Raw genomic sequence first — 23,880 nt, 5'->3', positions numbered from 1 at the left:
GTAGGTTTGTATTTTTCGTGTGAATTTATTAGTTTATCAATATGGTGCTGATGTTGTCAGAGAACTGACCGACTGGAGTTAAACAAATCTCAGTAATTCTGTAGGAAGAAGGAAAGGAGAAAACTTTAGGACATCTGAGAAGGTAGGACAGGTGTTGAGTCAACAGGGGTGGTGTGGATGGAGTGTAAAAGTCATAAGATGAGATGGAAGGAAGAGCAAGTGAAGAGAGTAAAGTAAGGCATCAGCAAGAGATGGGAAGAATAATAATACATCGTTGGGAAGGGACGGAGAAACGGTTTATGAAAAAGATATACAATGCGCAGGTGGAAGAAGGTATGCAAGAGGTTTAGAAATTTATGTCAGGATAATTGGGTTGTCTAACAGGTTGTGTCCCGTTTTCATTAGAGGCTTGCAGAGAAAAGTTCCAAGTAAGTACTATAATGTAATTACAACTTTTCAAAGAAAAGTAACATTTTGGACACAACAGTTGTAGAAGAACATGACACAACCATTAAGATGGCTTCAAAAATCAATATAACAAAACAGCGAAGGACAGAAGTGTTAGAACAAAAATAAGAGCTCAAAAATGCTGCAATGACAAGAGTAAACTGATCGTTTATTAATTACCATATGCATTATCTATTTACAAATGTAAGAAAACTGCAGAGCAACTGTATAAGGAGTTATTAAATGCACTGACTTTCTTCGCAGTGAGAAAGACTTGGGAGAATGCGGGAGTAGGATGGAAGTATTCAAGGGACTAGGAGAAGGAAGCAAGAGCTATGAGAATGACTTTGCAAGGAAAAGGTTTGGGCATGATGAGAAGAGTCGGGTACTAAGACAGCCATCTGACACCAATGCCATTAAAGAAGTTAAGACCAGTGGCTAAGACTGGAGATATTCATATGTGGTGGGTCTGCAGTGTGAGGAAGAGATTTATGGGACAGGCTCATTATGATCCTGGAAGTGCCACATGTTAGGAACAGGTGGGGATGAGGAGGAGAAGGGGTGGAGCAGGAGGAAAACCGTAGTGCTTCTGATTGTGGGGGGGGGTGTTAAATGATTTAGTTACAGGGACGACTGCATGGAAAGGAATTGCAGAGGCACTGCTTAAACTGAAAAGTGCATTACAGGAGTTGACTAGAGTGGCCGAGTTTAGTAGAAAGGGGACAGAGTTGGAATAAAGAAAGCAGGGAAAGTAAAGAGACTGCTGAGATGAAGGGTGTTGGAATAAGCAGAAAAAAAACACTCATAAGGGAGCAATGAGAGAAAAAAAGAGAGCAGAGTGACTGACACCATGCGTAGGGGTGGGTATGAATAGCAGGAAGGAAAGGCAGTTGGAGAATAAATGAGACAGAAAGTGCGGGTCTATATTAACAGCGCGAAAGCCCTAGTCACCGAATACTAAAACACGACACATTCTGTGAACCGCGAATACACTGAACGCCCTAAACTGCGAAATTCAAAAACTCTGTCATAGTTGTCCCACCCCACCGCCCACTACATACTACCTACCCAAACAAACTAAATAAACCGCATACATACACACTAACCAAAACTCTACTTCTAACCCTAAACTAAACCCTACTTCTATAACCCTACACTAAATCTTGCATATACCACCATGTATGCACTTACCTTAACCCGCACCCTAACCCCTAAGGTCCGTAACAATCGCACACTTACCTTACGGAGCTATACCGCAGAAGGGCCAACCATGACAATTCAACGTTTCAGATTTCGCGCTTCAGGATGATCGATGTTTTCGCGGTTTGATGAAAATGTGTCAGCGTTTACGTATTTGGGTAAGTACACCTTCGAGCTTCTAATATAGACCCGAAAGTACAAGAGAAGGTAAAAATGAGTTGGGTAGATGGTGAGAAGAAAGACACTAGCAGTGTTTAGTTTTACTTATTTTATTTAATCCCTGTGTAGGGTAAGAAAAGACAACTTTTTTTGGGGGGATGCCAGCACTCAGGATAGGGAACACTATGCATAGTTAGATACAGGGGGAACAGAATGTAGGCATAATTAACACAAAAAGAGAGGATGAATATGCGAAGCTGTAGTGAGACCTTTTGTAGAGATCAACAACTGGGTGACAGTATGGATCGATAGTAGTAGTGTGTAGTTCCATGAAAATGCATCATCCAACACAGACAGAAATTAATGGACTGGGGAGGTAATACACAAAGTTATCTTTCCTTTGGTGGCAATATTGTATGTTTCAATGGTACAAATGTGTAATTATGCACAGAAGGCATGGTGGACAGGGTGAAATACATAAATATGCATTTCTACATGTATCATGTATATACAAGTACATTTTTATGTCTGAAAATGAAAAGGTTTAGAAAACAATTTAAATACATTATCTCAGTGTCAAACAGAAAACAGACCAAAACAGAGGCATGAATGTCAGTGAGTTGCTTTAAACTTTACAGCCGCACCACCTTCCACTTACGGAACATTTTAGAGACCAAACCCTGAACCACACTTCCTAAAGCTAACAAGGCTAAAGAACATGTTAAAAAAAAACAAACAAAAGGTTAAAAAACATGTTCATTTCTATTTCCCACCATGTGACGATTATTCCCATGTTGACAGAATCCTCCATCTAAAGACAGACTGGAAAAAGTTATGTTCTAGGAATCACGTTTAAGTGACAATTCCCTAACAACCTGCTGAATGGCATTCACCTTGAAGAAAGGACTGTGAATACATGTTGCAACAAATTGTTTCTTCAATTTGCAATGTGGAAGATCCTGGATGTGAAAAACAGTCAGTCTCCCGTTGAGTCGTATGTTATCTTCAGCAATACTAACAGCAGCAAAAAGAACGGAAGTGACTGAAACTGTTTTTTGTTCACGTTGAAGCCGACTACTTTATCAGACTACTTTATCAAACTCCATTTGGTCAGGATGAAGAGACCTAATGGCTGACTTCTAAAGAAATTATAAGTTACCCCAAGGTATGTTAACCTTTAAGTTAAAATAATTAGGGTGCAGTCTCCAGCATGGATCATGCAGGGGCTTTGAACCCTACACATGATTCTTTCTAAAGGTTACTAAATCAGTCTACTCATCTCAAAAAAGCTGTCTTCTATAAAATAGTCAGTAATGTGCAAGTAAACCATATCTAGCCTGCATTAACTGCTGGGAAGAAAAAATAGTGCAAGATGCACATAGCAAATTATATGCACTACCACTGTCTCAACACAAGTCCGTTTTAAAGTTGGTTTCCACAAGATGTTGGTAGAACTGGTATAATATTCAAGAACAGAGATCTCTAAAGATCTTATCTAGAAAGAGCAAAATACTGTGAATTTCAATATACAGAGCTAAAATAAAAAACTCTGTGGAGTGCTTGGTGTCCACTAAGCTCAGAACACATACTGCCAAACTGGTAGGAACCCCTGAAGTTAAAAAAATCGGTACTTAATGTGGAGCTGCACACCCTGCGAACAAACAAAAGTATATCTTCATTTTGGCATGACTTCAAATTAAATGCCATGTTAGTGAAACACACTACTGAAAGCAGTAAAAAGAAAAAAAAAACAAACCAAAAATGTATCATAATAAAGGACATACAAAAAAACTGATCATAATTACCTACGACTTCCAATTATCCTTGGTAATCGCTGCAGGGTTCCCACATCAGCCGCCAATCCAAGGTCTACTTCCTAGAATAAAAGATCACAAATCAGAATATGTAAAAGACAAGACTATATCATGAACATTGGAAGGAGTTCAATCATGTTATAATCATGAAGGCAAACAGCAATGCAAACCTACTAGATCATTTTAAGTTACCAAATATAGGCTGTATCTACCATTCCTTTATCTATTTCCTTAACCATTTGGGCTGATGAGAGCAAACCAGACTTCCTTATCTCCAGGAAAAGTTATCACACTATCCTGTGGAATTTTTATTTACTTATTTAACATTTGTTAACTGGGAAAGTCCGACTAGGACAGAGCCTATTTTCAGCAGAGGCCCAGGGAGAAACGATCCAGATACATGTCTGAGGTCCCAATTAAAACTGAGAGCCAATCTCTTCAGCACATCTTGGTCTGCCTACGGATTACTTAAAGGGGGCCATAGCTGATACAACACCAACCCATGACAACTACAGAGTACTCTCACTAGCTGCCCATACCACCTCATCCGACTATTTCACCTAACAGGAATGTGTCACTACAGCACAGAGATTAAACCCTGTGAAAGAATCTCACTCCTGTTGACGGTTTCCACAACTTCTTTCATAATGTCACTACCCAAAGCTCATGACAAAAGTGAGGATGGGGATGCAAACCAACGAGTACACACAGCTTCATCCAAAGACTCCTCTCTTGCTTAACCACCATGGTTGGGTACAACCACTGTAAAACTGCGCAGCTGCACCCCTCTACCAGTCCTTCAAGCTCCTTTACTCTTCTCTCACCTGGACAGAACAATCTGCTCTTCCTGGATACATCATCATCATACGAGGTACAGATTTTCACCCCAGCCATTTCACGCTCCACAGCAAACTACTCCAGGCTAAGAAGACAATACTGTCTCTATAACCAACAAAGATGTCACCCTTCAGTCTGAGGATGTACAGAGAAAAAAGGGGGGGGGGCAGGAGATCACTAAGGTCAGCATATGAAGAAGTGCTCCAAAAGTAATAGAGACACAACTCACAGTACATGATTTGCAGGCAGAACCTCTGCAGTGGCTAAATGTTAGGACTTCCTCTTCTAATATCCCTAAGCTTTGTACACTTCTGAACCCACTTCATCTACTATGCTCAGATGGCACCTTGCCTCGAGTTGGCACACTTTGTGATACCACACAATGATGACACACAAACTAGGAGTGTTTGCTATCAGCAGTAGGATCCTATTGCACTCAGTAAGCACCTCATGAAATACAAACATGAACATTATTATGCAGCCGTCCAACTTACAAAGGCAATCCATCCACAGTCAACTGCACAGAAACTTCATCAAAACCTGGAGAACAAAGGGAAGACAGGTGTTCACTGTAAAGGGCCTTACCACACATCAATTGATAAGGTGAGACTGTATATGATACCTGATTAAAAAGGTTTCGTGAAACTGATAACTGTTGGGAAGAATCAAGGTGAAAAATCAGATGCCGTAAAGTACAGTTCTGTACACTTACCATAAATGTAGATGTTCAAGTGTATTCACTGTTGCAGTCATCACATTTGGCTTATCCCTGCCAGGGTAGCCCTCTGCCGGCCCGAATACCACAGGCTTAGTGTTTCTGCATCAGTTGCTGTCACTTCAGGACTGACATCAGGTCGTCAGTAGTATAAAGTAAGGCAGCCGATGCCATTACATCAGTTTTTCTTGCCCTGTCTTGAGCCCCCAAGTGGGAGCCAGGATATGGTAGAAGAACCCCACCAGTAGAAAGTAAATACCAAAAAAGTTCCTTGTAAAGAGAGAGAGAGAGAGAAATAAGAGGGGGATGGAGGGAGGGAAACCAGGACTGCAACAGTGAATACACTCTAATATCTACATTTATGGTAAGTATACACAACTGTACTATGTTCTTCGTGTTTCACTGTTGCAGTCATCACATCTGGGTTGATTCCCAAAGCTGAGGAAAACGGTGGAGGCAGTCGAGGAGACTAGGGGCTGGCTAGGATGCCCTGCAAGACTGAAGTGGCAAAGCCTGCTCTGGATTTGGAGAAGATAGGCAGGTGGTAATGCTTGGTGAAAGTGTGAACAGATGTCCAGGTGGCAGCCTCCAGGATGTCCCTGGTGGGGACTCCTCTGAGGAAAGCTGCATAGGTGGAGGCTGCTCTGGTAGAATAAGTCCTGACCCCCTTAGGGGAAGGTTTTCTGTGTTGCTTGTAACAGAAATGGATGCAGTGTGCTATCCATTTGGAAATGGTTTGTTTTGAGATGGCTTTGCCCTCTGCCCCTGCATCAAAGCTGACCAGTAAAGGCTTTGAATGATTTTGTCCTGTCTAGGTAGAATCTGAGCTATCTGTGCACATCTAGAGAGTGCAGGATCCCCCCCCCCCGTTTTGTGGGTTAGGGAAAAAGGTGGGCAAATGAGTGGATTGGTTGAGAGCCACACTGGACACCACTTTGGGCATGAAGGATGGGTTAGTCCTGAGGGACACGCTGTCAGCATGGTAGATGATGAAGGGCTCTACAGCCATGAGTACTTGTAGCTCAGAGACTCTTCTGGATGAAGTGATGGCCAGACGAAAAGCTGTCTTCCAGGAGAGAAATTTTAACTCTGCTGAAGATGCTGGTCCAAAGGGGGGCAGGGTGAGCTTTTCCAACACAAACGTAAGGTCCCAAGCTGGAGTAGGTACTCTTCTAGGTGGCCTCAAGTTGTTAGCCCCTCTTAGGAATTGTTTGATCAGAGTGTGAGAAAAGGGGGTGCTCAGTGTGGAAATGAGCAGAGATAGCAGAGGCATGAATTTTAATAGAGGAAAAGGAGAGACCACTGTGTAGCAGGTCAGCTAGGTAATCCAGGATGAGAGGTAGAGAGGGCTGTGCCGTATTGGCTCCCTTAGCCTGAATCCAGGTGCAGAACTTTTCCATTTGTCAGCATAAGACTTTCTAGTGCTAGGGTGTCTAGACTCACATAAAACATCTAGAGCCTGTTTACTGAGGTTGGCAGATTGATCAGTGGTCAGGGAATACACCAGGCTGCCAGATTGAGGGTCTGCAATTTGGGATGCATGAATTCTCCTTCCCTCTAGGTCAGGAGGGTAGGGGTCTGAGGGAGATGCCATGGTGGCAGTGGGGACAGGCTGCACAGCAGTGGGTACCAGTGCTGGTGAGGCCAGTCTGGAGCAATCAGAATTGTCCTTGGTTTTTCCTTCCTTATTCTGAGCAATACCCTGGTGATGAGAAGTAGTGGGGGAAATGCATAGACCGAGAGATTGACACAAGGGAAGGATAGGGCATCCACTTTCCAAGCCATGCAGTGATTCTCTCTGGTGCAGAACTTGCTGAGCTGATGATTGGCATGGGAGACAAAAAGAGGTCGACCTTCGGGGTGCACCATTTCTGAGTTATTAGGGTGAAGGTTCTTTGGTCTAACTGCCACTCGTGTGGGTCCAGAAGATTTCTGCTTAAGTGGTCTGCCAGAGAGGTTAGAGAGCCTGACAGGAATTGTGCTAACAGGTGGAGTTGCATGGCAGACGCTGTGTGCCAAAGGGTCATGGCCAGCCTGCATAGAGGATAAGAGTGAATCTCTCCCTGCTTGTTGATATACCACATCACAGTAGTGTTGTCTGTTTTGATCAGGAGAGCCTCTGGGGAGAGAAGGGGCCTGAAAGGCATCAATGCGTTCTGGACAGCTAACATCTCTTTTTGGTTGATGTGCAGATGGATTTGCTGTGGGCTCCATTGGACCTGTATGCACCTGCCATCCAGGTGTGCACCCGAGGCATAGTTTGATGCATCTGTGGTAAGGGTCTGGATGGCGGAGGGTGGTGAGAAAGGTAGTCCCTTGTTGTGGGAGCATGCTGCTGCCCACCAAAGAAAATCTTTCCTTAGGCAAGGTATCACTGGTATAAGAGTTTCCAGGTCTTGAGAATGTTGACACCAAAGGCTTTTTAGGTACCAATGAAGTTTCCTCCTATGCAGTCTGGCATATGGAATGAGTAGAACGCAAGAGACCACGAACCCTAGAGCTTGCAGGACTTTCCTTGCAGATAATTGGGGTCTGGTGGCTAGTTAAGAGAAATAGGCTGTCAGGTAAGTTTGCTTTTCTGGTGAAAGGAATGCCATCTGGGACACTGTGTCCAGGCTTGCTCCCAGGAATATAATACTTTGGGTGGGTACTAGTTTGGATTTCTTTTCACTGATGGTGTACCCCAAGGTGGTCAGTAGGGACTTTACAAAGTGCAAGTGGGCAGAGGGAGGGAATGGAGGAGTGTCGTTGTGAGTTCTTACCATGAGGGGTTGGCTTTGAACACTCTGATTTTGAAGTGGAGGATCTCCACTGCTTTGATCTCTGCATTCCCTGAAGCTGCTGTCTGGGGGATCTGCTTCCCCAGGGTCTGGGAAAGAAAGGACTAGTGCTTGGAGGGGCAATGCCTGCTGAACCTGGGTAGCTGGACCTGTAGAAAATCCTTAACTGTCTGCACAGATTTAGCTTTTTCTTCCATCTTTTTTTTTTAAGAACTCCACTGCCTTGGTGCCAAATAAGTTCTTTTTGTGCAAGGGTGCATCCAATACTTTAGATTTGACATGGTCTGGCAAGGGTTGTTCCTTAAGCCAAGCATACCTTCTAAGGACAGAACCAGTGACTGCTGCCCTGCAAAAAGCTTCTAGGGCATCAAAAACACAGTGCAAGGTGTGCTCAGTTACATGACTTGCAGAATGCATCAACTCTTGTAACTCTTTAGATTCTGCACAAGCAGGAAAGGAAGACACTTTGTTTGAGGAGTTCCATGGTATGTTGCTGAAATTTTAGCATATGAAACTGACAATTTAGTGCTCTGATAGTAAGAGTAGCAGAGGTGTATACTTTTTTACCCCATCTGTCTAGTGCTCGGGAATCCCTATCTGAGGGTGTGGGATTCTTAGCAGAACTTGCTTTAATTCCTTTAGGCACTTGAAAAATTACCTCAGGGTCAGCAGTAGGATTTTTGAAAAGAAATTTGTGAGAATCAGGTACTCTGTAATATTATTTATTTTATTTATTTTATTTGAAGTTTGGTTGCCATGATGGTCCATTGGGCCGAATGAGCCCGTTTTCAATGGAGTCCTGGGGAGAAAAGCTCAATGGATACAATATATAAAAATATAGTGAAAATACAATATATAAAAACATAGTAAAAATGCAAGAAGAGTACATTTAAGCCAAACACAAATAGAAGGTAAAGCATAACAATATGTACCGATTCACGAGTTTACAAATTTTTTTTTTTTTTAAGTCTCTATAATTACTAAGATAGATATTTAGTTAAAGACAGTAGTGTGAAGGTATGTACACAGAATTAAATGTAAGTATTTATTTACAGTATGTAAGTTCCTGTAGAGGAGATCTGGTTTGGCTAAGGGATAAGATAGTAGCTGGGAATTTTAAGCAGGATGGGAACATGAGCATTCCCACAGAGATTGTAAGTGTGAGTGAAGGAGAGTTTTAAAGGAGGGGAGACTGCAGGTGCTGCGAATATGAGGTGGGAGGGAGTTCCAGAGACGGGCTAGGGAAAAAGAGAGTAGGAGTTTGCCTGCTGGACGGGCGGGTTTGTGGAGTTCGATCAAGTTCTGAGTGTTGGTTCTTAGGGGTCTGCTGGGTATGTGCATAGTGAAGGTTAAGGCAAGAGAAAGGCAGTGGGAGGGCTTGAATATGAGCTTGTGGGCATGAGTTAGTTGAGTGTAGATAAGGTAGTTGGGAAGTTCTAGCCAATTTAGCTTGTGAAGAGCAATGCAGTGATGAGAGGAGGATCTGTGGCCAGTGATGAATTTCCTGATTTATTATAGCAGGAGGAGAGTTTTGTTTTGGTAGAGGATTGTAGATTGGTAAGGAGTGGGGCACCATAAAGGAGGGAAGGGATGAGATATGTGGAAGCGAGGAGGAATCTAGTGGATGGGGTGAGGAAGCGAATATGGCGATCAACATACCAAGTTTCTGGTGAGTTTTTTTATGTTACTTTGTATATGGGTGTCAAATTTAAGCTGATTATCAATAAGAACGCCTAATAGTTTAGCACTGGGAACAATTTCAAGGGTAGTATTGTTGTGACTGGTTATGGAGAATGAATTTATGTTGATGGTTAAGGTTTTGGATGGGGTGAATAACATGAGTTTAGTTTTTGATGGATTAAGAGCTAGATGATTAACTAGCATCCATTGTTCAGTGGTAGAGAAGGCATCTTGCGTTAGTTGTATCAGGGTGGGAATGGAGTTAGCAGCACAGATAATTGTTGAATCATCTGCATATTGGATGATTTTAGCATTAGGGATAGTGCGGTGGAAGTCGTTGGTGAAAATGTTAAACAGTAAGGGACCTAATATAGAACCCTGGGGTACACCAGTGGCAGTGTTGAGAAATAAGGAAGTGGATTTCTTCCATTTGACGGCTTGTTGCCTATTGGAAAGGTAACTGGTAAACCAGTTAATAGAACTGGGTGAGAGTTGTAGATTAGAGAGTTTAGTCAGAAGGAGAGAGTGGGAGATAGTATCGAAAGCCTTAGAAAGATCCAAGAGGAGTGTGGAAACAATACAGCTACAGTCGCGTGCTTTATTTATGGTTTCAAGGAAGGAGAGTAGAGCAGTAGTAGTGCTGTGACCAGGTCTGAATCCATGTTGTGTGGGAGTAAGTAGGTGATTGTTGATGAAGTGGGGTAGAAATTGTATATGAATACATTTCTCAAGTATTGAGATGGGGGATAGGATGGCAATAGGTCTAAAGTTGGAGATATTATTATTCTTTCCACCTTTGTGGAGGGGAATAATATACGCTTTCTTCCAGATTTGGGGTACATAGCCTTCTTGAATAGACTGGCTTATAAGAATACAGATGGGGAAGGCAATTGCATCAGCAGCTGTTTTTAGGAAAAAGGAAGGGATATTATCAGGGGCATTAGAGCATGGTTTTAATTTTAGGAGGAATTTTTTAATAGTTGACACTGGGATGGGTTTGAGAGAGAAGAGAGATACGTGGGAGGTGGAAGTACCTGAGGAGGGGGGGATTGTGGGAAGTGTAGTTGGATGAGTAGAGTTATTTGCGAAAAATGATGTTAATTTGGTTATGGAGTTGATGAAAAAGCTGTTAAATTAGGAGGCTAGGTCAGTTTCAGAAGCATTATGTTCTGGTTGAGAGTTTTCCTTTTTCCCAGGGTTGAAGAGGGTGGAGATGGTATCCCAGAATTTTTTTGGGTTGGTTTTGTGATCATTTTGGAGGGTGATGTAGTAGGATTTGAGGTCGGAAATAATGAGTTTTTTAACTCTGTTACGGAGTATTTTGTAATCATTTAGGGTGGCTAGGGTTTTGCTTTTATAATGGTTCTTTAAAGCTTTATCACGGAGGCGCATGCCAGCTAAGGTATTTTTAGTTAGCCAGGGGATGGTTTTGTTCTTAATTCTCTTAGTTCTCAAAGGGGCCAAGTTGTCTAGTAGGTTTAGAAATGTTGTATTAAAATAATTGACAGCTTCGTCTAAGGGAAGAGTTTTTAGAGGATTCCAGTTGAATTTAAGTAAGTCAGAGAAGGAGTTGGGGTTGAAGTTCTTTAAGGAACGCAAAGAGATGGTGGTTTGTGGTAGTTGAAGTGAGGGAGAGTTACGATGAGCGAAAGTAGTCACTGAAGGAGTCTGGGAGGGTGCCACTGCTGGTAATAAGATGAGGGTGTGATACTAGAATCCAGTCAATGGTGCTCCCAGAGGAATGGTCTTTTGATGGTCTGGTTATGGAGTTGATGAGCTGTTGGAAGTTATAGAGGTTTATATTTAGGGATTTTGTGGGGATTGGACAGAGGGCCAGTTAATGTTAATGTCACCTGGGATACAAGTCTCGTTTGTAATACTGGAGGAAAGCCAAGAGAGTACGTCTTCGAGAATAGGTACGTTCTCACCAGGAGGGATATAGAGGGTAGCTATGCATATGGTTTTATGCTTGTTTAGGTGAAGTAAGGCTAAAAGTAATTCGGCGTTGGCAAATTGGGGAATAGGCTTGAAATATGATGTAACTGAAAGGGTAGAGGAATAGAGTAGAGCAACTCCACCTCCTTTTTTGTGGGTTCTATCTTTCCTGATGATATTATAGTTGGGGGGAGCTATTTCAGAATCTTTTATGGAGGGTTTTAGCCATGTTTCAGAGATAGAGAATATGTCGGGATGATTATGGAGAAGCCAGGCATGAAGGTTGGAGATATTGTTGCATATACTTTGAGCGTTTAATGCTGAGAAGGAGAGGGTTTTTACAGATGGAGGGGTGTAAGACGGTGTATATGAGGAGTTGATGGGAGAGGGACCTGGGTTGGGGTGAATGTCACCGGAAAGAAGGGTGTTGATTATATGGTGAAGTTGGAAATAAATGCCATTGGATTGTTTTGTGTATAGTTTGTGGGTTGTAGATTTGGTGTAAGTGGTGCTAGTTAGGGTTAGAGTGGTATATTTGTGGATGGGGAAGAGTCTGAATGGGAAGAGAAGGGAGGGGTTGTAGAAGTAAAGATGGGGGCTGATGAATGTTGAAGAGTATTGGTTTTGTTCAGGGATTGAACTAGTAGTGTGAAAGTGGGGTGAATGGATAGTATTGAAGGGTTTGGTAAGGTAGGTTAGATAGGATAGAACAAGAAGTAGTAGTAGATGGATTATAAGTGAGGATGCTTTTGCTAGCATAGTTGTAATTTAGGGTTTTAGTTGGGAGGATACCAATCAGGTATGCTTTTGCTAGCATAGTTGTAATTTAGGGTTTTAGTTGGGAGGATACCAACCTAATACCGGTCAGGTTTCCTGGGAGCAGGCGGGAGGGTGTTGGGAGTTAAACTGGATTCCAGGAAAACATCGCCCACAACATCCAGGACTGGGGAAATGGCCAGGGGTCTGTGCTGTGGAAGATCTAAGAATGCCCAGAGTCTCTTTTTAGACTTGGGGTAATCCTGACATTCCCATAGGAAATGCTCCCTTAAGGCATGAAGGGTTTCCCCAAAGGAAAAGTCCTCAGGTGGAGAGGCTGAAGGAATGGATTTCCTCTGCATCAGAATCCTCCTAAGCAGAGAGGGGTTGCATGTGTTCATATATTCAGATGCATCAGTGTCATCAGACTCCTGTTCAGAAAAAAACTACTGGAGACAGATCCCCTTTTCTTTTAGAAGCAGTAGCTTGGCTGCCCCTGATCAGCATGATAAGGTCGTCCGCCACTTTAAGCATTTGAGACTGAGGCAAGGAAGCAGGTGCCTGAGATTGGCTTGTCGGTTTTTTGGGTGTGGTTAGTACCTAGGCCTTAGAAACTCAGTAGTTTTCGAAAGAATGGTAGACGTGAAAGAAGACGTTGGCTTGTGTTGAGAATCGGTAGTGCAAAGTACTTCATCGGAAGCTGGTGCCTGCTCAGTGGCTCCGGACCCATCCAAGGTACAGACAACTGCAGGATCCTTAGTCGAAGAAGAGTTTTGCAGCATACCAGACTTCGAAAGGGTCTCAGTGGCAGCCTGCAAATCCACAAAAGAGGGCATCAGGGGCTGCGAAAAGGGCACTCAACTTTCCTCACTTGTCTAGAGGAAAACAGTTTTTAGCACTTAATAAATAAGCACCTATCTAGGCATGTCTAAGGGTCAGCTCCAGGTGTTTTCTCCAGTCTACCCGATTAATCTGGGCATCTTGGGACAATGCAGCAATTGCATCATGTACACAGACAACCCTCTCCTCCTACCACCCAACACTACAGCCTGTGAGAGATGCACTTATATAGCCAAACTGGAAGCAAAGCTCTCTTCACCCAAGACTGGACTAGCCAGTCAAGAGGAGAAGGTAAACACTTGCACCACACCACACTCATCACATAGTCCCCTCAAAACCTACACCACCAAAACACACACATAGAAACACAACACACACACCTACATTCATGGAGGCTCTCAATAAAAATCTGCTCAAGCAACAGAGACCTCCATAGCAGAAACAAAAGCAACCTCCACCCCTCACAACCCAAATGACACATAGCCCACAAACTCAGTGTGCCACTCAACCGCAGCCCATAAGGCAGAACAACATACCCAACAATCTAGTCATAAGTGACTCTATAGTCAGGTACACTGATGTTCCACTCACCAGGCTAAACAAGGAGAAAGTTACTGTCAGTTGCCTGTCGGGTGCCAGGATCCGCCACATAACGCATGCACTCAGGTCACTCCACAACAAGTACATAATATGACTCTGTCATTGCCATGTTGGTGTGAATGACGCGAGACGTACCACCCTGGACTACATGAAGAGAGATATGGAGGAGCTCTCCGATCTTGTAGTCCAAGCTGGTATGACCCTAGCCCTGAGTAGCACCCTGCCATCACCCAGAATGATACCACAGTAAAAGGACAAAATGATCGACTTCAACAATTGGCTAAGCTTCTGGTGTCATTCTAAAGAGAACCATTATCTGTCTGCCTGGGATGACATGATCGACAGACCAGGATGCTATGCCAGAGATGGCCTGCACCTGTCACCCTTGGGATTCCAGATACTGGCTAAGGCTCTTGCCACCCCTATTAGTGACTTTTTTCGGCAAGGTTCAAATGACAAATTCACCACTGTAACAGGTACAAGCAAGCAAAATCCAAGGGTAATGCTACTCAATGCTAGAGGTCTAAACCTCAAAATGCATTCACTCGAGGCACTACTTAAAATGGAGAACATCGACATCTGTGCAGTGACAGAGACCTGGTTCACGGCTCCAGAGAGCACCCCTGCATTACCAAGCTATAATTCATACTACACCATTCAGCCACCTAGCCTGTACTGAAACACTAAAGGTGAGGTGTGTCCATATTCAATAAGGATATCCACACCTCCAGGCTAGTTGCTCAGCATAATGCATCTGAGATTATCCAAGTGCAACTAACTCTGGGCAAGACCGCAATCCAAATTGTAACTTTCTACAGATCCCCCACTATGTCCCAGGACTCCCACTCCTCATTTCTTGATGCACTGGAAAATATTAGGGTACAACCCAACACCCTAATAATGGGCGATTTCAACTACCCAACCATTAACTGGGAAAACTCATGTACCAACTCTTTTGCTCAATGTTTTCTGGTATTCATAGATTCCAGCGCCTTAGATTAACTTATCCAAACCCCCACCAGGGGCAGCAGTATCCTAGACCTGGTCATTACCAACATGGACGACCGGTGTTCCACACCAGAGGTCAATTCCTCGTGGGTCAAATCCGACCACAAGCTAATCAGCCTAGACATCCACATCCCACCCCCAGCCCCCATTAGGGAAACCACCGTAAAAAATTTCTCCAAAGCCAACTTCACGCTTCTTAATACAGAAGACAAACTTCACGACACCCATGCAGATGGACAATAGAGGTACAACTGCTGAATCCTGCACAAATGCACTTTATAAGTACTTACATGAGTGCATGGGATCGTGTTATCCCAAACAGAACCAAGATCCTATCCTCCAAAAAAGGAAGCCAATCTGGTGGTCCCCTGCCATAAACAAACTCTACAACAGAAAGTACAGTTGTGTACACTTACTGCAACAGTGAAACATGAAGAACATAGTACAGTTGTGTACAACTTACCATAAATGTAGATGTTCGAGTGTATTCACTGTTGCAGTCATTACATTTGGTTTATCTGCTTTGCAGTAGCCCTCAGTTGGCCTGATTAACAAAGTCTTGGGTCCTGCATCAGTTGCTGTCCCTTCTTCCATGACGTCAGGTCGTCAGGGGTATAAAACATACAGCCGACGCCATTACATCAGTTTTTCTTGCCCCAGATGTTAGGTGCCCCCTCATGGGAAGCAATTAAATCTATAAATACAAGGATATACCTCCAACAGAAAAGCAAATACACCAAAAAGCTTTTAGAGCATAGTAAGTGAGAGTAGAGGTATAGCCAAAGGAAGAAAAGGGGGCTGGAGGGAGGGTAACCAGGACTGCAACAGTGAATACACTCGAACATCTACATTTATGGTAAGTGTACACAACTGTACTATGTTCTTCGTGTTTCACTGTTGCAGTCATTACATTTGGGTAGATTCCCAAAGCTAAGGTTGGGAGGAGGAATTTAAATAGAATTAGTACCAGCTGTAAGGCCCTGCAAGACTGCAGTGGCAAACCAGCCCTGGATTTAGAGAATATTGGCAAATGGTAATGCTTGGTGAAAGTATGTACAGAACTCCAGGTAGCAGCTTCTAAGATGTCCCTAGTAGGGACTCCCCTGAGAAAAGCCTTGATTGAATGGGGTCTGATGCCCTGTGGGATAGGTTTTCCAAGGTGCTTACGGCAGAAATGAATGCAGTGGCCTATCCATTTTAAAATGGTTTGTTTTGAAATAGCTTTCCCCTCTGTCCCTGCAACAAATGCCACCAGTAGTTGTTCAGATTTCCTTTGAGGTTTAGTCCTGTCCAAGTAGAATCTAAGCTGTCTGTGCACCTCTAAAGAGTGCAGTATCCATTCCCCTTTGTTCTGTGGGTTAGGAAAAAAGGTAGGCAAATGAATGGACTGATTAAGAGCCACACTGGATACCACACTGGGCATGAAGGAGGGATTGGCTCTGAGGGACACCCTGTCTGCATGAAAGATGATGAAAGGTTCCACTGCCATAAGGGCCTGCAATTCAGATACCCTTCTTGCAGAAGTGATTGCCAAAAGGAAAGCGGTTTTCCAGGAAAGAACTTTAAATCTGCAGTAGCAGCTGTCTCGAAGGAAGAGTGAGTTTCTCCAAGACAAAGTTAAGATCCCAGGCTGGAGCTCTCCTGGGTGGCCTTAGATTTTTGGCCCCTCTGAGGAACTGCTTGAGCAGTGGGTGAGAGAGAGGAGGCTCTGTGCTATAATGAGCTGAAATGGCTGAGGCATGAATTTTGATGGAGGAAAAAGACAAGCCCTTATGAAGCATCTCAGTAAAGTATTGTAGAATTCGAGGTAGATTGGGCACTGCTGCGTTCATTCCTTGAGACTGGTTCCAAGCACAGAATCTTTTCCATTTTGCAGCATAAGATTTTCTAGTACTAGGCCTCCTTGCCTCTAAAATGATATCCATCACTGATTTACCGAGGGATGGTAAAGGAGAGATTAGGTAATTAGCCAGGCTGCTAGGTTCAGGGTTTGCAGCTGAGGGTGCAGAATCATGTCCTCCTGCTGAGACAACAGGGAAGGAGTCTGAGGCAAGTGCCATGGAGCCAAGCGTGACACACTGCGCAGGAGTGGGTACCAATGTTGGCGAGGCCAGTCTGGTGCAATTAAAATCGTCCTTGGCTTGTCCTGTTTGATCTTTAGTAGTACCTTGGAGAACAGAGGCAGAGGAGGAAAGGCATAAACTGATAGGTTTTTCCAGCTGAAGGATAGAGCCATCCACTTTCCAAGCTTGCTTGTGGGGAATCCTTGTGCAGAATTTGTCCAGTTGATGGCTCTGGGGGGAGGCAAACAGGTCTATATCTGGACTCCCCCATTTGCTTGTCAACATGTTGAAAATCTTTGGTTCCAGTTTCCATTCGTGTGGGTCCATGAGGTTTCTGCTTAGTCGGTCTGCAAGTGTATTTAGTTTTCCTGACAGGAATTGAGCTTGTAGATTCACTTGGTAGCTCAAGGCTGTGTTCCACAATGTCATGGCTAGTCTGCAGAAGGGGTAAGAATATGTACTCCCCTGCTTATTTATGTACCACATGACAGTGTTGTTGTCTGTCTTTACCATTAGTTGTCCTGGAAGAATGTGGTCCTTGAAGGATGTCAGGGCATTCGGTGCAGCTAACATTTCCTTTTGATTTATGTGCAGGTGCATTTGAGTTGGGTTCCATTTGCCCTGAATGCACTTCCCTGCCAGGTGAGCCCCTCCCCCCCATGCATAGTCTGATGTGTCTGTTAAGATTTGTTTGGCAGGGGGTAATGTGAATGGTAGTCCTCTGTTTTGGTGGCAGGCCTCTGCTCACCAAAGGAACTCTAGGCGTAGGCAAGGTATAATAGGAATCCTTGCTTCCAGATCCTGTGAATGTTGATACCATAAGCTTTTGAGATACCATTGTAATTTCCTCATATGCAGCCTTGCATATGGAATTAGAAGAATGCATGAGGCCATAAACCCCAAGGCTTGCAGTATTTGCCTTGCAGATAGCTGGGTTTTTGTGGCCACTTGTTTGAAGTAAGTTCTCAAATGTATCAGTTTCTCTGGCACGAGGAAAGCCATCTGGGAAGTTGTATTCAAGCTTGCTCCCAGGAATTTAATTTGTTGACAGGGTACCAAGTGGGATTTCTTTTCGTTTATGGTGAACCCCAGACAAGTCAGTACCTTTTGAACAAAGGCCAGATGATTGAAAAGTATGTCCTTGCCTTCTGCCTGAATTAGACAATCGTCCAGGTATGGGTATAGTTAAATATTTCTTTGCCTGCAAAATGCAATGACTGGAGCTAGGCATTTTGTGAATTCCCTGAGCGCAGTAGATAAGCCAAAGGGCAGTGCAGAGAACTGACAGTGCATGTAGCCTGCTTTGAAGCATAGGTATCTTCTGCAAGACTCCCTGATAGGGATGCGCAGGTATGCATCTTTTAAGTCCAGTGTTGCCAACCTTGCATCCCTTGCCTAGCATAGGAAGTAGCTGGTGAAGAGTCAGCATTCTGAATTTTGGAATCACCAAAAAGGTGTTTAGAATGGAAAGGTCCAGGATAGGACGCCATGTATTGCCTTTTCTGGGTACTAGGAAAAGTCTCTGATAGAAACCTTGCCCCTTTTCCTCTTCTGGTACCAAATGAATAGCCCCCCCCCCCATGTTTAGAAGACAGAGCACCTGATTTTGGGCCTCTGCCCACTAATTTGGGGATAGATCTGGCCACCCGCTTGGTGTTGGTAACGTGTGGAGATGAAATCTGTATATCTTTGGGACACTATATTTAGAACCCATTTGCCCTGGGTAATGAGTTCCCAGTTTTTGGCCTGCAGACCAATCTTTCCGCCTAAAGGAGCATTCTGTTGGGAAGTGCTTGGACGTCTTAAAAGCAAGTCATTGAGATGGTTTTCCATAGGGGGGAGTTTTGCTGCTCCCAGGTTTGGGTGCAGAAACCCCCCATTGCCTAGTCTTGTCCCTTAGGACAAGAAACCTCGGGTTTCTGCTGTGTCTGGGTTTGGCTTGAGAAGACCTGGAAGGGGCTGGAAAGGACCAGTTTTTAGCGGGCCAGTGCCTACTAAATCTAGGAGGCTGAACCTGCAAGAAATCTTTAACAGTTTGCATAGATTTAGCTTTATCTTCCATCTTTTTAAGAACTTCTTCAGCCTTGAACAAAAACAGGCGGTCCTGATTTAAGGGCGCATCCAACAATTTAGCTTTAACATGATCTGGCAAAGATTGCTCCTTAAGCCAAGCATGCCTTCTCAGCACAGACCCAGTAACAGCAGCCCTGCAAGAGGCCTCTAATGAATCAAATCCACAATGCAAAGTATGTTTTCCAACCTGTTCAGCAGAATGCATTAAATCCTGTAATTCTTTATTTTCAGCAGAGTCAGGCATTAACATAATTTTCTGTTTAAGCAATCCAATAACATGTTGATATTTTAACATATGAAACTTGGCAGTTTAAAGCCTAATGGCCAAAGTTACAGAAGTGTAAACTTTCTTACCCCATCTATCCCGCGCCCTGCAGTCTCTATCAGAAGGGGTAGGATTTTTAGCAGTAGAAGCCTTAATGCCCTTGGGTCCCTGTGAAACAGTCTCTGGATCCGCAATAGGATTTTTGAAAAGGAACTTGTGAGAATCAGGAACCCTGTAATATCTGTCAGGTTTTCTGGAAACAGGAGGCAAAGAATCAGGGGCCAAACTAGATTCTGAAAAGACATCAACAATGTCTAGTACAGGAGGTATACTTAAAGGCCTATGCTGAGGCAGGAGTAAGAAATCCCCAAGCCTCTTTTTAGAATCAGAAAAATCCTGGCTTTCCCAGTGGAAATGCTCCCTTAGAGTATGTAAGGTTTCACCAAAAGAAAAATCCTCTGGAGGGGAAGCAGAGGGAATAGAGTCCTCTGCATCAGAATCCTCATAAGTAGATAAGGCCAAATCCAGATCATCAGAAGAATCAGAAAAAAACAGAATCCTGTTCAGAAGAGTCAAACAACTTCAGTCCTAGGTCTCTTAGAAGGGGGAGGATGGCTTCCCCTGATTAGAGTTATAAGATCTTCAGCCATTCTTATCATTTGTTTTTTAGGCACAGAGGCCTGAGCATGCGGCCTGGGTGTCGGTTTCTTAGGCATGGTTCAAGATTTTGGCCTAAATGAAGGAGGCGTTGGTTTAATATGCAAGTCCGTAGGCCTGAAAACACCCTCAGAAGCCGGTGCCTGCACAGCGGCTCTGGACCCATCCGAGGTAGAGACATCTGCAGGTTTCACAGTTTAAGCATCTTGCGGCATACTGGACTCCGAATGGGTCTCAGTAGTGTCCTGTGAGTCAGAAGTAGCGGGTATCAGGGGCTGCGAAAGCACCTCACTGAGTACCGACAAACTGGCGACTGGCTTAGGAGAAGAGTCTTCAGCAGCTTTGGACCTAGGCGACCTGTCTCTGTCTTTATCTTTGCGTTTTTTCAGAATCCCGGTAGTCGGAAGGCTAACTAATGACATTATGGATAATTAAACCGAGAACAGAAATATTTAGAAGCGAAAATATACCAACGACGGATCGTGCGCTGTTTAAATAAAGCACAAAACCAACAGCAAGACATGTTGTGGTCGGGACCTAGGCAAGGAATACAGTTGTGTCTTTCGGCTTTTCCCGGTTAGGGGTCACCACAGCGGAACTCTGGTCCGCTAATGATTGGCAGTTGATTTTTACGTGCTGAGTTGCCAGCCCTAATGCACAACCTTAAACGAAGGTACGCCCATTCACGCATGTCTCCACGCAGATGACGCTCTAGCTGAGAGTTGAACAGGTCAGCGTCTTACTGAGAGGCGACAACAGTACAAATTAAAATCTTTGTGAGGTATTTGCTTTCCACAAGTAATGCAATTATTAACTTTTACTGACATCGGAAAGGAGCAAGGAAAAGTTTCCCCAACGGGGTACTTAGCTTTAGTTGAAAACTTCGGTTCTGAAACTCGAAAACAAAAATTTCAGGAGGCAGCAGACCGGCACTTGCAAACTGCTGCTGCTTCAGGTACCACATGGCAAGAAAGACTGATGTAATGGCATCAGCTGCATGTTTTATACCCCTGACGTCATGGAAGAAGGGACATCAACCGACACAGGACCCAAGACTTTGTTAAACAGACCGAGTGAGGGCTACTGCGAAGCAGATAACCCAAATGTAATGACTGCAACAGGGAAACACGAAGAACATGAAAGAAACTGTTGCAAAGAAGAGTAAAATACCATGATTGGAGAAACTCCCTGATCGGCCTTAGTAAGAAGCTGAGATCCCTCATAAAATCTTCCAAAACTAGTTACGAAAACAAAATTGCCACTGATTCTAAAGACAACCACAAAGCATTCTATAGCTATGTCAAGAATCTCAATGGCAACACTCAGAGCAGCACAATGGCACTAAATATACAGAACCAACTGATATTGCCAATATCCTGGCAGATAGGTTCAGTGCTAACTTTACCCCACTTTCACCCCCTAAAGGGCCCATCTCTATACCGGAAGAATGCAAAGTTCCTGTAATCACAGCTACACAGGTAGAAACTACACTCTCCAAAGTCAAGAACACAGGATCCATGGGACCTGACAACATCCTAGGCTTCATTCTAAATGAACTGTAGAATGAATTGGCACCCCACCTAAGCACCATGTTCAATCATAGCCTCACCTCAGGTTTTGTGCCCACTGAATGGCGCACAGCAACGGTTATCCCACTCCACAAAGGGGGAGCCACCACGGACCCAGGGAATTACTGCCCCTTTAGCCTAACGAGCCTGGTCTGTAAGGCCATGGAACATATCATCATGGAACTTATAAACAAAGACATTGGTAATCTCCAAACTCTGGACCCCACCCTGTTCGGGTTTGTAAAAGGCAGACCATGTCTCCTAAATCTGATGGACTTCTTTGAAGTAGTCACCAAAGCCACAGACGAGGGTAAGGTGGTTCACCCATCCTATCTAGATCTCGACAAGGCTTTTGACACCATCCCCCACTCTGGAATTATAGATAAACTCACTAAACTAGTATAAAACCCTATGTCATAAGATGGGTTGCCAACTGGCTCACTGACAGAACCCACACTGTGAAAGTAGCAGACTCCAAATCAGACTTCAGACCAGTGACAAGTGGAGTACCACAGGGTTCAGTCCTGGGTCCTCTACTGTTTGGTATCTACTTTTCTGAAGTACAGGCCAACACAGAAGGCATTTGGCTAACGAAGTTCGCAGATGACTGCAAACTAGGAGCCATAATCAAAACTCTAACGATGTGGACATCCTACAAAAGGGTCTCACGAAGACGGATGCCTGGTGTCAAAGCCATGGCCTCAAGCTTAATGCCAAAAAGTGCAGTGTCATCCCCTTTGGTAAAAACTCTGTACCCATGAGCTACCACATAGGTGGTAGTCTACTTAACACCAAAAGTGTGATGAGACCTTGGGACACAGGTGGACAGTAGTCTCGCCTTTGATAATCACACTGCCACAGTAGTCAGGAAATCCTTCTATGTGGCACATGTCATCACAAAAAGGTTTCTCATCTAGGAAAAGAGAGGTCATTGTTCCCCTCTACTAGTCACTCATCAGACCCATTATAGAGTACAATGCCCTGTTTGGTACGTATCTCACAAGACACCTACAATTGGAAAGGCCACAGAAATACCTCACAAAGAGGATTACTGGCCTCAAACAGATGCCCTATGCAGGCAGTCTCAAAAAACTCCAGCTTTACTCCATCGCATATCACCTACTTGGAGGCGATCTCTGCCTAACATACAAAGCTATGTCAACCCCAGAGCTGTTGAACATGCTTCACTTAAAGAAATCCCAATTCCTCCGAGCTACACGCTCTAGGGAACTAAACCTTGTCACCAAAATAAACAGAACATGGTGGAGGGATAGATTCCTGTCCCAGAGACTTCCCATACTCTGGAACAAACTACCTAGCTATATCAAACAAAGGTCCTCATTAGCACTCTTCAAGAAAAATCTTGATGACTGGATGGGAAATAGGAAATTCTCCCTGGGGGATCACCTCTGTGGCTCTGCTCGACAGGGGCACAGGAAAATAATTTTCTAGTGTGGCAAAAGCCAGGGTACCTTTTTGGCTAGGCTTATACAGGCCCTAGGGAAAATAGCCTAGTACCTACCTATGAACCTATGAAAGCTCCTCACTGAGGGCCAGAGAACTGATGACTAGCTTAACAGAAGCGTTGTTGGTAGGTTTGTACCTGTGTGGTCCATCTCTGTCTTTATCCTTATGTTTTTTCGGAAGATCTGCTGTCGGATGGCTTACCAAAACCACACAGGAACTCGAGTACTGTAACGAAAATATCTAGCTACAATAAGGGCCCGACGATATATAGTCCTGGCATTAAAGCACAAAAGTGACAGAGAGGGACATCGTGGTCTGGGCCTAAGCAAATGACACAGTAAGAATGAAAGTCTCTATGTGATATTTGCTTTCCACAGGCGAGACAACTGTTAACTTTCTGACATCGCTTAGAATAAGAAAAAAGGATCCCCAATGGGGTACTTAGCTTTTGAAGACTTCAGCTTCAGTTCAGAAGATGAAACTCAGGTAGCAGCTGACCGGCACTCATGTGAACTGCTTCTGCTTTGGGTTCCTCAGCAAGAAAGACTGATGTAATGGCGTCGTCTGCCTTACTTTATACTACTGACGACCTGATGTCAGTCCTGAAATGACAGCAACAGACGCAGAAATACTAAGCCTCTGGTATTCGGGCTGGCTGAGGGCTACCCTGGCAGGGATAACCCAAATGTGATGACTGTAACAGTGAAACACTAAGAACATCCACTGAAATACCAAAAGGCAAAGTCCTAAAGAAGTGAGGTGCCAAAGAAGGCATGAATCCTTCAGTCAACATCCAAGTAATAAAGCTCACAAAGTGTAAACCAGTGACCACACAGTCAAAATATACCCACAACAACATTTTAGAAGAAAGTACTAGACAATATTCTTTGAATGCAGCTTCTATTATTGCCCCCCCCCCATCTCAGCAATGACTGACAGCACTCTGGAAGAGGTACAGTGAAGAAGCCAGCCCTAATGAAGTGTTCATTCACTGACTGAGTCTGTATCCCCAATAC

At 43.9% G+C, this 23,880-nt stretch overlaps 1 protein-coding gene across 4 annotated transcripts in view; it reads right to left on the bottom strand.

Moving 5' to 3' along the window:
• Positions 1 to 23,880, bottom strand: part of ECH1 (enoyl-CoA hydratase 1) — a 1,020,088-nt gene that overhangs the window by 243,407 nt on the left and 752,801 nt on the right. For all 4 annotated transcript variants that reach the window (XM_044057167.1, XM_044057090.1, XM_044057235.1 and 1 more), the window contains exon 7: positions 3,612 to 3,682. In XM_044057167.1, the coding sequence (XP_043913102.1) occupies positions 3,612 to 3,682 (71 nt within the window). The remainder of the gene's footprint in view (positions 1 to 3,611; positions 3,683 to 23,880) is intronic.

Source organism: Protopterus annectens, chromosome 1.part0 (genome assembly GCF_019279795.1).
Source record: "Protopterus annectens isolate FY-2018-M chromosome 1.part0, PAN1.0, whole genome shotgun sequence".
Taxonomy (NCBI): domain Eukaryota; kingdom Metazoa; phylum Chordata; order Ceratodontiformes; family Protopteridae; genus Protopterus; species Protopterus annectens.
The sequence above is the reverse complement of the archived record's forward strand: the minus strand, read 5'-3'. Positions and strand labels throughout refer to the sequence as shown.